Source organism: Rhinolophus sinicus, chromosome X (assembly GCF_036562045.2).
Source record: "Rhinolophus sinicus isolate RSC01 chromosome X, ASM3656204v1, whole genome shotgun sequence".
Classification (NCBI taxonomy): domain Eukaryota; kingdom Metazoa; phylum Chordata; class Mammalia; order Chiroptera; family Rhinolophidae; genus Rhinolophus; species Rhinolophus sinicus.
In genome coordinates, this window is record NC_133768.1 from 25,825,008 (window position 1) to 25,841,865 (window position 16,858).

At 35.2% G+C, this 16,858-nt stretch overlaps 1 protein-coding gene across 8 annotated transcripts in view; it reads right to left on the reverse strand.

Moving 5' to 3' along the window:
• The window catches only part of DMD (dystrophin), a 2,125,071-nt gene that overhangs the window by 1,088,316 nt on the left and 1,019,897 nt on the right, over nucleotides 1-16,858 (reverse strand). For all 8 annotated transcript variants that reach the window (XM_074323908.1, XM_074323912.1, XM_074323913.1 and 5 more), the window contains one exon: nucleotides 4,050-4,197. In XM_074323908.1, the coding sequence (XP_074180009.1) occupies nucleotides 4,050-4,197 (148 nt within the window). The remainder of the gene's footprint in view (nucleotides 1-4,049; nucleotides 4,198-16,858) is intronic.

The window sequence follows — 16,858 nt, forward strand, 5'->3', positions numbered from 1 at the left end:
TATTTTTGTGGGTGATAAAACTTTGCAAATGCACTCAATAACTGGTAGTTGAATTACTGTGTAAAGAGTTGCATACATAATTGAATGAATTTATTAACAAATCAAATTTTATGGCACATAATTGATATTTTCTCATGTAAAAATGTGATATTTTAAAAAGGTTCACTCTGGTGGCATGACATTTTTGGAATATCTTGAAAAATACAATGTATATATTTAATTTTATCATGCACTTGTGACAGAGAAAGAAAATAATTGAGTTGCATGGAACCAGATCATCTTTCTGGTATCGGTAGTCACTTTATTTTGAATGATGACACCAAGTATAAGTAGGATACTGATTAGTTCTTTCTAAAGTTAAAAAGATAAAATGTAGTTTGATATAAACATATATAGGCAAGCTGACAACATGTACATTTTTAAAATTCTATTTCATATCTAGATCCTTTGCTGATAGTTATACATAGAAGGCTTTAAACTCCAGTGTACTCCTGTATGTATTTGTTTAGTATGTGGGCTGCTTGGTTGATTTTCCTTAAAGTAACCATATTACTGGTTCATGCCAACAAATATGTCTGCTGCTAGTGGGCACCATCCTCATTCTGTTTCCTAAAATAGTTTTCTAGCAAAAATTTAAAATCTTATTTATTGTTAATTAATCAACAATGATGATGGCTAACACAGTTCAAATTACCAAAGATCCCATGTATCTTATCAACGATATTGACTTACAGTATCTTTCTGGACTCTTTTTTTGAGATGGACCCAAGTGAAAATATAACCTCAGGCATCTATGTGCACGTGTGTGCACACATATATGTGCATGTGCACGCTTTTTGACATTCCTAATCACTAGGGAAAAACACCTTCACTCTTTAGTGAATTTGTGATATTATTCACACTTTCTTAGCTAGAAAACTTTTTCCCTGGCATCCATAATCCCTTTCTTATTCCATGGATAAATTGAGTAAAAAAAAAAAAATGAACTAAGTAAGAGAGTCTTTTGAAAAAAATTCTCCAATTACAGGAAAACGTTTTAATGCAATGTTCATCAATTTCAACTAAACCATGTTGTCAAGAAGCAGGGACCTTTAGACATTCTCAAAGCATTTAAAATTATTATATAGTTGCAAGATTGCATAAAAGTAAATGTACCAAAAGATCAAATGACATGAAAATCATTTGTTTTGGACTTCTGCTTCTGGCCAAGTTGGAGTAACAGAGAACAGATCTAACCTCTTGGCTAAAAAAGCTTTTAAAAATGGACAAAAATATATAAAAGAATGATTTTGAAGACATTAGACATCAGACAATGGAAGACAGTGATCCCTGAGGAATTAGAAACAAATAAGGTGAGTGCTACAGCTGCCCCCAGCTTACTGTCTGGAGAGAGTTCCAGGCCATGACAAAGGATGAAGGAACTCTCACAAAGCCAGGGGGTCTCCTTGATTTGAGAGGATAGAGCTAGGACTTCAAGGAAGCCATGGTCACTAGAGTTCACAGAGAAGAGTAGCAGACAGGATACACAGAGAGGGAACACTGGAGACCTGCAGCAGCTCCCTTTCAGGTTTCAGACTTCATCTGAGTCCTGATCAGCTCATATATGTAAGGAAACTACACATGATTAGGGAAAGAACTATACAAAAGGATTAATGGGACCAATCACCAGAGCTCATATATGGTTGGGAATAGTGTCTGTTTCTGCCAGCCACAGTGGCAAAACATCATCATTAACAGGGTGTCGGAGAAAACACCCAGAAGGGTTTTGTCTCAGTAATAAGGCAAAATTAGCCCCAGACTTAGACTGTTCTGAGCAAAACTCACAAAGTATAAAAGGAAGACACTCAAAATATCAGATTGCTTTCAAGTAGATTAACTCTGTCCCAGAACAAAGGTCAAGAATATTTATCTGCACAAAAAATCAAACACTCAACAAGTTGTAAGTCACAATGTCTGACACCCAATCAAGAATTACCAGTTATCCAAAGAAGCTGGAAAATAACACGCATAATAAAGAGGAAAATTAATTGAAAAAGACCCAAAACAGACACAGATGTTAAAAGTAATAGACAAGAACATTATAACAGTTATTATAACTGTATCCCACATTTCCAGAAGGTAAAGATTGACACATTGCATAGAGACATGAAAGGTGTAAAAAGACTGAAATCACTCTCCAACTATGTGCTGAATCACACAAAACAATGTCTGAGGTTAAAAATATACACTTGACGTGATGAACTAAAAATTAGATATTGCAAAAAAGTTAAATTAGTCAATTTTACAACAGAAATCATATGAAATGAATTACAGAGACTAAAGACTGAAAATAAAAAGAACAGAACATCAGTGAGTGGGACAGCTTTAAACATCCTAATATATGTGTAATCAGAGTCCCGGAAAAGGGGACAGAAAAATATATTTTTTTAAATAATGCCTTAAAATTTCTAAATTAAATGAAAAGTATAAACCCACAGTCCAAGAAGCTTAACAGACCTCAAGAACAAGAAACATGCAGAAAACTATACCAAGGCACATCATAAACCAGTTGCTTGATTCCCAAAAGCACTTCCTAATAAACATTATGTATGTTAATCTCCATCTCAGAGTGGGCTCACTATGGACACCAACCTGGAATATGTACCAAAATCCATACCAAAACAACTACCCTCTGTGGAGTAGAATGGAGGTATATATACACTTCTACTTTGCTCTACTTTTCATAACGAGTATATATTATTTGTATAATAAAACATTAAAATATTTAAAACATTTAACTACCTTGTGTCCATTATCTTCGGTAATGGCAAAAGATTTATACAGCTCCCCAAGAAAAACTTACATGACACATATTTCTGCCTTTAAGTCAGAGACCTAGTGATGCGGCATTAGCTCAGAATGCACTGTAGTGCTATCACAAAATGTATTTTCCGTATGATGGCAGATTGGAAATCCATGAATTTCCTCTGTCTCCAGTGTTAATGCTGATGTGCATACAAGTTTGACTGACATACACATAATTACACAACATTTTTAAATTATTCATTTTCTACATGTATATAGCTTACACATACATAGGTATTGAAATGCTTACTTTCTTAATATCAAAATGCATATTTTCTCTGCAAAAATATTTGAGAATGAAGAACTGTAAAGCTGAATATTGTATTGCTTTTTTGAATACAGCATTTTGAAATCTCAGAACTATTTAACAAATTACCTCTTTCTTTGCTTTCATCTATCTTAATCAGTACTTTCTGGCATTAAAAATTGGCCACAATTCAAATCTCCTTGATTGAAAAATTGCTACATGAACAATTCAAGCTAAAAACATTGCAAAAATACTTAAGATTTGGTGTAATAAACGTAACATTTCTTATATCTAAACTGTATATTTTCTAAGCTAAATTATAACCTCCACAATCCAATTTATCTTTATCTGCATACTCAAAAGACACAGCAAGTTGCAATTAAACTATACACTGGTTGTAATCCATATGTTGCATTTCCATTAACATACACCATAAAAAAGTCAATAAGTACCACCAATTAACTCTGCATTGTTTTGGCCTCTGTGCTATCTCAGAAGGCATTTTGTCAATAGTATATATAGAAATATTGCTACATCACCACAAATTGTCTTTAGGGAAACAGAATTGTAATTTTATCATGATGGATATTTCTAGCAACTACATTATTGCTAAGTATACCACAAGTTCTCCTGGACAGAGTCCAACATAAAGCAAAAGCACACACTGCCCGAAAGCCACTGCTTAAGATGCTTCCCTGTATCACAGATTCAATGACACTTTGCAGTTCATCAGATAAACCAGCTATATCTCGACTAACTCGTCCTGTCACAAAAAATCCCCAGCAGTCTCCCAACATGATCATTATGATGATGTTCTACTATGTGCAGTAATGACAACAAAAGTCAGGAATGATAAATTTCCATCATCATTCACCACCTGAACTTGCAGAAGATAAGCAGTTGTGATATTGCAGTGAAGATAAACGCAGTTTGAAAAAAGGAGATCTCAAGATCTTACCTTAAGATACCATTTGTATTTGGCATGTTCCCAGTTCTCAGGAATTTGCGTCTTTTTGAGAAACTGCTCAGCTTCTGTTAGCCATTGATTAAGTATCTTCATATCGTAATGAAACCTCCGCCATTTTTCAACAGATCTGTCAAATCGTCTAGAGGTGAAAAACATAGATCAAGAAAAATAAATGGATTATATAAAACAAATCACACAGACGTGGCATATGTTTGATTACATTAACAACAATATTATTTTGATAGTTTTGCACATTTGCAGGTTTCTTGATTGAAACAAACATAAAGACAACTATTATAGAGTATCAACATTTTCTTCTCTGTGAGCATATTTATTTTTTTAATTCCTGAAATTAAAAATATATATATATTAACACCCAATAAATTAAGTATTTTGAAGCTACTCAATTTCAAAATGCTTTTTGCATCAAAATTAAATTATCTCATAAAGTGTATCAATTTCAATATTACTCTTGATCCAAAAGTGTCTATTCGTTAAGATCCTCAAGCACCCAGGATGACAGATGTAACTTAGGCTTAGGTATAAGCAATCAACCAACGAACTGATAGAGCAGTCTAAATCAGGGGATGAATGTTGTCTTCCTTTATCCTTCTCGTTTTATTGTATCCACTAACATTTTATTTCATTTTTTTAATTAAAATTTATTGGGGTGACAATGGTTAGTAAAGTTACATAGGTTTCAGGTGTACAATTCTGTAGTAGATCATCTATGTATCACATTGTGTGCTCACCACCCAGAGTCAGTTCTCCTTCCATCACCATATATTTGATCCTTTTTAACCTCCCCTATCATCCTCCTGCCCCCCTTACCCTCTGGTAACCACTAAACAATTGTCTGTGTCAATGAGTTTTCATTTCATCATTTGTGTCTTGTTCCTTTGTTGTTTTCAGTTTTATATACATTTTTTTCTTTTAAGGAGGGTACAGTCACAGTGGCCCACGCAGGGATCAAACCAGCAACCCTGGTGTTATTAGCACCATGCTCTAACCAACTGAGCTAACTGGCCACCTCCAGTTTTATATACATTTTAAATTGGAATTATGAAGGAACTTATATGAGTCAGGGCTTCACGTTTACCTTTGGCAGTTGCATGTAAGAATCACATGGAGCATTAACAGTAAAAAAATAAATAAATAAATAAAACACTGATTTCTGTCCCTACTCTAGACCAATTAAATCAGTATACTTGGAGATGGGATACGGACACTGGTATTTTTAAAAGCACACAGGTGATTCTAATGTACAGTCAAGGTGAAAAACACTCTATAAAGTTAGCATTAAAGTCTTATGGGGCTTCTGATCTACTGGATTTCCCAGAGCCTGTTCAAACAAATATTTGCTAGCACTCAACCAAAAGCCATCCTGAAGAGCCCTGCCTCAGAGTACAGTAGTCTGTCAAAGTTCTCTGAGTTCAACTCTTGAGGTGCAATGGATTATAGTTTTGAATATGTTCCCAGATGTCTACCTCCATTTAGGTACTTTAAATAATCTGTGAACTTAACACTGCAACCCCTGTTTTACTGGGAAGGGAATAGAATTCACATATATTAAACAGTTACTATGAGCCAGGCACTGGGCTCTGTGCTTTTACATATCTGATTTCATTGACTCCAACAACACCCCCTGCACCATAACAATTATTATTCCTATTTTCCCCTGGAGAAAAATGAGAGGGCAAGTGACTTGCCAAAAGGTAAATAGGTATTAAAGGGCAGTGAGGGGATTCCAACTCGGATCTCTCTGGTTTCAATGGTGCTTTTCACTGCCTTACATAATCTTTTTTGGGATTTCCTTTTTTCAAGATGAATTCTCACCTTACCAGTTAAATAATTCAAAGTGATAGCTGTAGGGATTTTTTCTTATTTTCTTTCTTTATTATCTTCCAAATATTTAATTATTCACCTACATGCACATTGCATTCTATCAGACATTGCATTTAATGGTTAATTATATTTCTTCCCGTAAAAATTTTTAAAACAGGTAGTATTTTGGTAGCATAAAATAGGCAGCCAATGGTAACCAACAGAGGGAGTCTAACTAAGAATTCTGCCTTTAATACTTAGTGGCACTCTAGAGTTAATCAAATATGATATATCCCTTAGCCACACAACGATCTTAGAGATATTTTACATGTTCAACAATAATTTTGCCTTTGTACATTTGCAGTGGTACCTAATATACAATGACTGACAAATGCAGCTTAAGAAGGTATTCCCTTTAAAAAAGAATCGGACGTTGTGTACGTCTTACAGGCACTTGCATCACTGTAGTTAGAGTTGTTAAATGAGAATCTAAAAAACAATGAGGCATAGTTGGAATTGTTCCCTCTTGGTGAGACCACAGTTGATTTTAATTTTCATTATATACTTTTTCTATGTTGTCAAGTTTTTCTACAGTGTGCATTTCATACTTTGATATTTAGAAAAATACTGTAATTTAAAAATAATTTTAAAAGGCAGCCTCATGTTAACAATTACTACCTTCAACTCCCTTCCCGCTACCATAGTTTGCAAAACAGGCAGAAGCTAACCAGAGCACACAGAGGTTGTCATTTGGTCATAATTTACCATTCCACTTTTGCAGCAGGTCCCTTCTTATTTTGCTTTTCCCTCTACCCAATCACCAGAATTATCCTATTGCCAACTCTTTCAGCTACCAGGAGGTGGCTGTTTCACCAACAATCGTGCTATAAATACCCACTCTTCATTGTAGGCTGTTGTTCAGACATGTCCCTCCACCATTCACCACACTAGCAATTACCATCTTCCACCAAATTCCACAAAGCTTCCTCCAACCCCAACCTCTCTTCCTCGTCACAGATTATCTTCCCTTTCAATTCCCCAAGAGAAGAAATCCAAAAGAACCAATACAACTGATGATGGTACCCCCAGGTCTGCAAGACAGAGCTGGAGGGAGGAAGAGAAGGGTAACAAGTTGAGGGCCTAGGGTTGGCTATTTACGTCCTTGTTCCAGGCCCACAAAAATGAGACAGGATAAACCTGGCAGCCACAGAAGACAACCTGCTGTTCCCCCACGCCCTGCTACTGCCTCAGAACTTTGTGACTTTGCATATCAGTCCCATATTCCTGAAATGCCCACCTTCCCTCGTGCTCCCTTTCCCCTACTCTTGCAATCCAACCCTTTGCATACTGAAAGTCTTGGTCTGAACTACTCATAGCGTCACTTTGCAAATATCTAAATACAGAATATCCAACATAGCTTGCGGTAGCTAAAAGTTTGAAAACTGTAAAGTTGATTCGATTTTATGATTAAAGTAATTTCCAAACGAGTAACTCTGTTCAAACAAAATGTTAAAGAATACAAGCATGCACTTGCACTTTCATAGGGGATGGCATTTAATGTGAGTAATAATATTTTGAACTCCATTTCGAGCATCACATAAAATTTTAAAGTATACTTTTCAGTGTTTTAATATGCGTTGCTAACAGCAAAGTCTAAATCTATTCTTGAATTTACTGTGTAAAATTTCATTTTTTTATCATGACTGCTTATAAACTTAAACTCTTTCCCATCAACGAAAATCCTGAATTAATAGATATAAATTTTGCTAGTTTTACAATGTTACATTTATAAATTTAATCTCTAATCAGTCACTAAGGTCCCTGAATTCCTCTTACGCCATTAATTGGACTGTCCATGATTGAGGAAAAAGGCAGCAACAATTAGAAACACATAGAGATATTACAAACGGCATTCAAGGAAAGAATTGTAAGTTTTACCCTCTATATTAATCCTGTGGGGGGTGGGGGGAAGTTGTTGCTTTTTTTCCCTGGCATAAGAGGAAATGTAGACCCAACTAAATAAAGGACCAAAATGTCAGCATAAACATATGGATAATAAATCAAGTGATTTGAAAATTTTGCAAATATTAAAATTCTCATTCACTATGCAAGCAGTATTTAAAATTACACTGCTGCTTCATTTATGTGCTGCATAACTTATTTCCTGCTGTTCTAAATCAAGTTAGTCAGATTATTCTCGAGCATAAATTACATTTAGGGAGTAATTTAGGTACTTTGGGACACACTTTAACAATTTCAGGCCATTAAGGTGGTGCTCAATTCCATAAAATAGATTTAAATAAATAACACCCTAGTAGCCTTCTGACATATCCACTGTGGTTTTCTACTTAGGTCTGCAAACTCAGCATCGGGCTGCTGGTTATTTCCTCCTACATATTTCATCTTTGATGTGGGAGTGGAAGGGATCTTGGCTAAAGTCTCCTGGTCCAAACTGCAGGTGCTGGTAAATAAAATTAGTTATTTGCCCCAAACCATAGTACCTGGCTCCCTTCCCCACCACCTCTCGTCTTCACTTCCCCAGGAATGATTTCATGAAATCTAAGTAGACTTGCAGTTAGGAGTATTTTCTACGGAATCTGATTCACTCTGAGTAGCGGTCCCATGGCTCTAACTCTCCTGACTTCTAGCCCTTTTATTTCTTACTCCTAAGACACTGCTGCAGATTTCTAGGCTGAAGTCTTTCATCTCATGCCTAATATACATACTGCGCCCAGATCCACACATGTATAATTAGGCTCCACTCCAGCTGTCTGCCTGTCTCACTGCAACTGCTCCCTGGACACTGGCTTATACCTGAACCCATGGCTTTGCCTCCTCGGGCAGGTTGAGCGCAGTGGGCGGAGACTGATAGGAATCCTGGCTCCTCCATTTACTGTGTGGCCTTGGGTAACAAGTGACCTCTCTGAAAAGTGATTACTATAAATAACCTCCTTAGGGTATTTGTGAGAATTACATGAATGACTATATCTAACTTTCCTGAAACAGTGTCTGGCAGTGTTCAATAGACACGAGCATTAGTTTTTGTTATTATTATTCTACCTCTACTTGGCTTAGGTTTTCAATGCAAGTTGGATCACCAATATAGAATCTAAGCCATGTCAGTGTGTGTCTCTGGTGGAGATCAGACATATAAGAAATGATTTTATCTTTAACTTCAGGATTTAAAGTAATAATAGATAATGTCACGAGCCTGCTTACAGAAGCTGAATCATTATTCCAGCATAGAATCCATGGTTGCCCATGGCAGTAGTTCGCCATAATCAGAAGTGTCTGCACGCTGGTGGTAACCACTTTGAGCACCTCTTGTAATTGCAGAAGTCAAACGTGACTTGTATTCATCTCTTGTTATGGGTATATATCGAGTATTACAATTTTAATACAGTTTTCCTGTTTTAAAATGCGTATACATTTTTTTGGCACCCTCTCTATATAATTATGTTTATATATGTTTACATATACATATATTTATATATGTAATGTTTATTTTTAAACACCTTTTATTGTGAAACACACTAACATAAAGAAGAACGTGTACAACCCCTTGTTGCTATAACTAAAGGCAGGAAATTAAAAAAAAAAAAATCCAGCAGCCCGAAACTCCTCCGGCATCTCCTCCTACTCACCAGTCCCTGCTGCCCCCACAATAGAACCTCCCTCCAAATTTTCTTGGTAATCATTCCCTTAGAGCAAGGGTGTCCAAACATTTTTCAACGGTTTTTACCAAGGGCCATATGCAGTAAAATACACAAACAGCCGGGCCACTCCCTCGAGGTGAAGTACGTATTGCCTCACCTGGTTTATTTACGTAAACTAAATATATGTTTGGAATTTGCTGTGGGCCAATTAAAAATGGATTGCAGGCCGCAGTTGGCCCACAGGCTGCAGTTTTGACATCCCTGCCTTAGAGTTTTGTAACTTAAATATGTACTCCTACCACTAGAGACTGATTGTTGTACGTTTTGAACTTTTTATAAATGGAACCATGTAATATGTATTCTTTTGTGTGAGGGTTCATTTGCTCCATATTGTACTTTTAAAATTAATCCATGTGGTTGCTTAGTCATCGATGCATAATACTCAACTGTGTAATTTTTTTCACTGTTAATAAATATTTCAGTGGTTTTAGTTTGAAGCTATTGTAACACTGCTATAACCTGTCTCCCGGAAGGCGTACACAAGCATTTCTGTAGAGTATATATACCTAGGAGTGAAACTCATGGGCCATAGGTTATGAACACCTTTGATATTACTAAATAGTGCCATATATTTTTCACATCTACCGTGTTTACCTGAAAATAAGACCAAACCGGAAAATAAACCCTAGCATGATTTTTCAGGATGACATCCCCCGAACATAAGTCCTAATGCATCTTTTGGAGCACAAATTAATATAAGACCTGGTCTTATTTTCGGGGAAACATGGTAGCAGTAGTAGTGTATGAAAGTTTATACCCACATTTACAATGTACAGTCCAAGTAGTAGTAGCTGAGAATTCAATTTGCTCCATATTCTCATCACCACTTAGTACAGTCATACTTTTACATTTTAACTATTCTAGTCAGTCTATAATGATATCTTACTTTACTTCTAATTTGCAATTCCGACTGCTAATGGGGCTGGCAGACTCTGTGGATTTCTTATTTTGTGAAGATGACAAAAGTCTTAGACAGTGTTGTTGTGAAACGTAAAATATATTTGTTATTTAGTACAAAGTGATCATTCTATAAACACCATCCAGATCAAGATATAAAACACTGCCAGGAGCCCACAAGCCTTCTTTGTGCCCCTTCTCACTTTTCAAGAACTTTTCCCAGTTTTCTACTGGATTTTCTTTTGTTTTCTTAAAGATTTATAGGAATTCTTCATAATTATGAATGCACACATTTCATCAGTCTGTGTATTCCAAATTATCTTTTGCTACGCGATGGCTTTCATTTTTACCCTCACAATACTGTCTTTTAAGGTACAGGAGTTATTAACATACAACATAGTCCAGTTTATTATTTTGACTTATGATTAGTGCTTTATACATATATTTAAGAAAGCTTCCTTCACTCAACATTCATTAACATACTCTCCTATACTTTGTTGTAAAAGTTTTATTAATTTGCTTTTTCCCCATTTAGATGTGTAATCCTCCTGGATTAGTGTGAAAAAAGATGTGTGTGTGTGTGTGTGTGTGTGTGTATGTGTGTGTGTGTGTGTGTGTGTGTGTGTGTGTGTGTGTGTATATATATATATATTTCTAAGCAGGAGATTCTATTTTAATTTTTAAGGTAAGGTTTGCATACAAAACAAAGTAATGCGTGTACAGTGGGAAAATAAAGGTGTGTACAATGAAAAGTAAGTATCTGTCTCACTTCAGACACCCCCCGCCCCCAATTCTGCTAGGTATGCTTTCATTGTAAATACAAAATTTGAAATTTGAAATATTTACAGAGTAAGGCAAAGAAATAAACAAATACAGTGGTATACAGTGCAATCTTTCTCATTCAGTTTACCTGTTTTCAATACATCCTTGCTACTTGTTTTTATAGCTCTGGATTGACATTTTATTTGTAATGCCCTGTTTACTTTATCTACAGTCTTCTCTAGGCTGTGAGTCTGGTTCTCAGGCTTGAAAGCAGTTGGAGTGGTACTCTGATTTTAAGCTCCTCACGGTAGTTATAATACTTGAGTTTAGGAACTTACATTCATGCACTAATTGCCTCTCTTCACTGCTGAATTTCTGGACATTTTGTTTCCGTTGTTTCTCACAGTAATTTTTTCATTTATGAACACACAGAAAAGATAGACTTTATTTGACCTGCGTCACCAACATTGGCACTTAATGTAACTTCTTTCCAATCACAGGGGGGAGAGGGATATTTTCCATAAATGAATGAATGAATGAATGAATGAATGAATGAATAAATAAATAAATAAATAAATAAATAAATAAATAAATAAATAAATAAATAAAATAAATAGTTCACCTACATACTGTAGGTGAAACTCCTAGATTTCTTGCCTGGACATTTTCCTATACAATCTCATTCACTCTTAAAGGTTCAACTAACATCTACAGCAGGGGTTGGCAAACTGCATAAAGTTCTTGAGAATAAATATTTTAGTCTCTGTTGGCCACGCAATCTTTGTTACAACTGCTCAACTCTGCCATTGTAGCTCAAAGTCAGCCATAAGCCAAAAATAAGAAATGGGCTTGGCTGGGTCCCCATAAAACTTTATTTAAAAAAACCGGCGTGGGGCCAGATTTGGCTCACGGGCTGTACTTATGCTTCATCTATAAACTGATTACCACAAAGCCCCAGGTTCTGGTCTTTACCTGAGCTCTATATTTGGCTGTTTTCTGGACTATCTTCACCAGAACATTCTATATGAGTCTCAAACACGACGTTTTAAAGGTTCCTTATTTACTCCTCTAAGTCTATTTGTAATTTTAGCTAATGACTTCCAAGCTAGAAATCTCTCTGAGGTCACCCTTTACTGCTCTCTTTCTTTTTCACCATGTTTGTCTCTATAGCCCATCAATTCTAAATCAGAAATGACTCTTTCAATTTGGCCTCTTCCTTTCTAGCCTCACTACCGTGGCCTTTCTTGACATCCCCGAACACCTTTTCCTTGACATGTTACAACTCATCTCTCCCTATCACCATCGTCTGACCACCCTCTAACCTATGTCTATAGTGTCATTCTTTCTTTCTTGTGGTTCCAACACAAACATTCTCATAGTCCACAGTGTATACGTACACTTGAAAATACTGAATATCTCAAAACTTCCATAACAATCCAAAGAAAATCTTAAAATTCTTTAGATTTCTAATTTTTTTTTTAACTTGCCTGGCCTCTCATTGATGGGAGGGATTTAAAGTGGGTATTGTAGTAGTGTCTTTTTCCTACAGGTAGGCAGACCTGTGGAGGAGCAGGTTAAACTAGAAAAGCCTCATCAATAAGCTTGAGTCATCTTAAATAAACGAGGACTTTTTGAACTATAAATATGCACAAATACATACACACACATTCAATTACATATACACAAAATTTATACACACAAATGTATGTGCATATATGCATACACTCATATATATATATATATATATATATATATATATATATATATATGTATGTGTACGTATGCATACATACACACATATAAACAAATCAGGAACTTGACCTAAGTGCATATTAGGAGTTTGGGGACTCATTATTTTGACTTAGGGAGAGACACCAGAAACATCCTTGAGATAAATATATAAGTATTCACATAGTTAGGCAGGGATCCATGTCTTCACCTACTCTTGACATCTGATTATTTCAGTAGCTAATTATAAAAAGAAAAGCAAACGTGTCTCTGCTATTACTAATATGTTCTTTGCACTTCTCTCTTATAAACACCTTTCCCACAGTCCAAAGTCCCAGCAGGCCACTGACTATATAAAGGGTCCAATATTTGACAGTTGACATGTTGGAAACATTTTCAGGGTATGCTATTCCAGCACTGCTTTTACAAAAAACAAACAAACAAACAACAACAACAATGCAGGGTTATGCTAATATTAACCTAAAAATTATGCAATTTCAATGTCTTGATTTGGCACAATTAGCACCCTGTAAAAATACCCAAAGTAGAAAAAATAGTTTGCTATTAGTGAGTTATAATGTTATCTTGAATAGTAGGATCTTTCGGAGAAATTAACTACACAAACTAATCAGTAGTCTAAATTAAATAATTTAAATTCTTAAAAAGTTTAAGGTAGCGTTCCTTTTAAGGACTTGATATATTCATGGATCTCCATTACAAAATGTGAGCTTTTCATTTAGTCTTAAATTTACATATCTTCTAGTATAAAGTCCAAATGAAAAGGATACAGTGTTTAACATCATAGCTTCCAAATCGTATCTTTAATTTGTTGGCTAGAGGGGATATTTGAAATAAGGTTGTCTTTCTCTTCATTCAAACACAAACATGTGTAATTGATATAGGAGTTTTAACAGAGAAATAGCAGCAAAAGGAGAAAAAAAAAGCAAGAAGCCATAGATATATACTAAGCACTCTACTATATACCTCAGACTCAATACAGTATTTCACATTTTTAAAAAACACCTTAGGGTAGGTACTATTATTATATTCATTTTGCAGAAGAGGAAACTAAGACTTCGAAGGGCTAAGTAATTTGTACATTTCTAAGCAGGAATACAAGGCAATACTATAGTTGAATAACACTAGTTCACGGTGTATATATGTTTTGTTGTTGTTGTTGTTGTTGTTTTAGCATCATTAGAATCAGGAAACACCACGTTATCGCACAGAAGATAAGGAATCCTACTTCTGTAGCATACTGTCCTCTTGGCATAAAGCACGGTGTTCTTGTTGTGTTCCACTTGTATATATCTGAGCATCACAAATCTTATATTAAAAAAAATGAAAGGATTCATAAATGGCCTAGCCTCCTTTTTCAGCCTCATTTTCTCAAACTAATATCTTTTCTTTATAGCCACTTCTCATTATACATCATGATGAATACCGTATTTCCCTGAAAATAAGACCTAGCTGGACAATCAGCTCTAAGGCGCATTTTGGAGCAAAAATTAATATAAGACCTGGTCTTATTTTACTATAAGACTGGGTTTTTAATATAATAATATGATATAATGTAATGTAATGTAATATAATATAATATATAATATAATACTGGGTGTTATATTAATTTTTGCATCACAAGACGCATTAGAGCTGAGGGTCGGGTTAGGTCTTATTTTCGGGGAAACACGGTATATACCACATTCTCAAATGAAATTGAATTTATCTTGGTTTTCCATGAACATCCTCATCTTATTGTTTTGCTTGTTTGTTAATATTATTTCTTCTATTAGGTTGGTGCAAAAGTAATTGTGGTTTTTGCAATGATTTTTAACCTTTTTCAAACCACAATTACTTTTGCACCAACCTAATAGATTCTCTGTCCAGATATAACTTCCTCCTTGAGAACCTTTCTGATGCTCTCAACTAGAAGTAATCCATTCTCTCTCTCCCTCCCTCTCTCCCTCCCTCTTTCCCTCCCTCGCCCTCTCCCTCACAAGAGCACAGCTCACAGTGGCCCATGTGGGGATCAAACCAGCAACCTTGGTGCTACCAGCACCAAGCTCTAATCAAGTGAGCTAACCAGCCACCCCTCCATCCTCTCTTTGAACTTCCTTAACACTCCTTTTGTCCTGCTTTAAATAATTTATTCCCTTCTAATTTATATTGGTGTCTTTATATCCAAAGTACAGCAAATGCTCTCTAAGGATAGAAACTATGTTGACACATCATTTTTACCTTCTATAATGGCTACTTATCAATACTGCTGAAATTAATTTGTGCAGATTCAAAATTAATGAACTTAATTTTAATACATACAATTGGTATCCATTTTGAATCATACATCTTTTAATAGGAAAATGTCATGTAGAGTAGAAATCCCAAACTATCATCTTTCAAAATGAAGACCTATTTTTCGATTTAAAGCACAAAACTGCAGGCTGTGCAGCATACAAAACTTGCAGACAAACATGGGTTTGAAATTCTCCTTTCTTGCTAAATAGTGCTTTGTAAACTTCAGCGAGTAATTTACTTTTCTGATTTCCGAATCCTCATTTGTGAAGTAGGCATGATAATATGGACTTCACAGTGTGGTTACAAGGATTAGAATACTATGGTCAAGTTTGTGAAGCACATAGTAAGTACTCAGACAATGCTGGCAATAACTATATCATAATATCCATATCTATCCATATCTACACACAAAAGTAGAATGGTATCTGCAGATAGATATAGCATTCTTGTCCTTTAAGATTCACATTTCACTATGCATACAACAATTTTCCTGCTATTTTAACTGAGAAAACCAAAACTATTACAGCAAACGGATTCATGTAGTTTTACTTGTTTCTTTCTGAATGAGGGAAAGACAATACACTTGACCTGGCTACAAGAAAGTGAATTTCAATTTTTTTCTGTTAAAGGAACATGAGAGGGGAAATATGTTATTTAAAAATGGAGGGTAAATAGATTTTGACCTTCAGGGCAAGTAAGACATTTAGGTGTTGCTATCTTCTCAAAAGTATTATTAAAACACAAATTTCAAATATGCAGAATAAGATTAAAAAACAGAAAAGTATGACATTTTGCTTCTTAGGCTGCCAAAATGTTCATTTCCTCCATACGCTGTTGCAGCGATTCAAATTCACTACTTGAGATCAGCTTATAAAAGTGTCTTTTTTTTTTTTTTTCATATGGGGACTAATTTCTTTTGACTATGATTAAAATTAAAAATTAAGATCACAGTGTACCTCAGAATATATTTGGTATGAGAGCACAATAATACCAAATATAAAAATAAAACTGAAACAATTAACTTTTCACTTAGCTTTATACCACGTAGGCAATTCTATTTTCTCTGTTATACAGTTTCCCTGGGGCCATTACCTTCCAAAAGACTGCTTTTCCAATTAAGGGAGTTATAATTAACAAGAGCCCCCCACACACACACCTATTATCATGTACCATATTCATGAACATATACAAGCTATTATTTTTCCTAGTGTTCACAGTGGTGCCTCGGTTTTCGAACGTCTCCACTGACAAACATTTTGGTTTATGAATGCTGTAAACCTGGAAGTAAATGCTTTGGTTTTCAATACAACTCAGAAGTCGAACATGTCACACGGCTTCTGCTGAGTGCAAGATCCTGAGGCCTAGCTGTTGGCTGTTTTCGAACATTTCAGAACTCGTGGATTATATTCGAAAACCGAGGTACCACTGTACTACATTTTATTTTAAGTTTCTGGAACCAATCTCAAAGGTGGCAGATTTTAAAAAAAGATAGTGAATTTTATAATTGTCAACTCATTCTAAATTAATTTTCCAAAGAAAGAAAAACTATTCCCATTTTACTATTATAAGATGATCTTG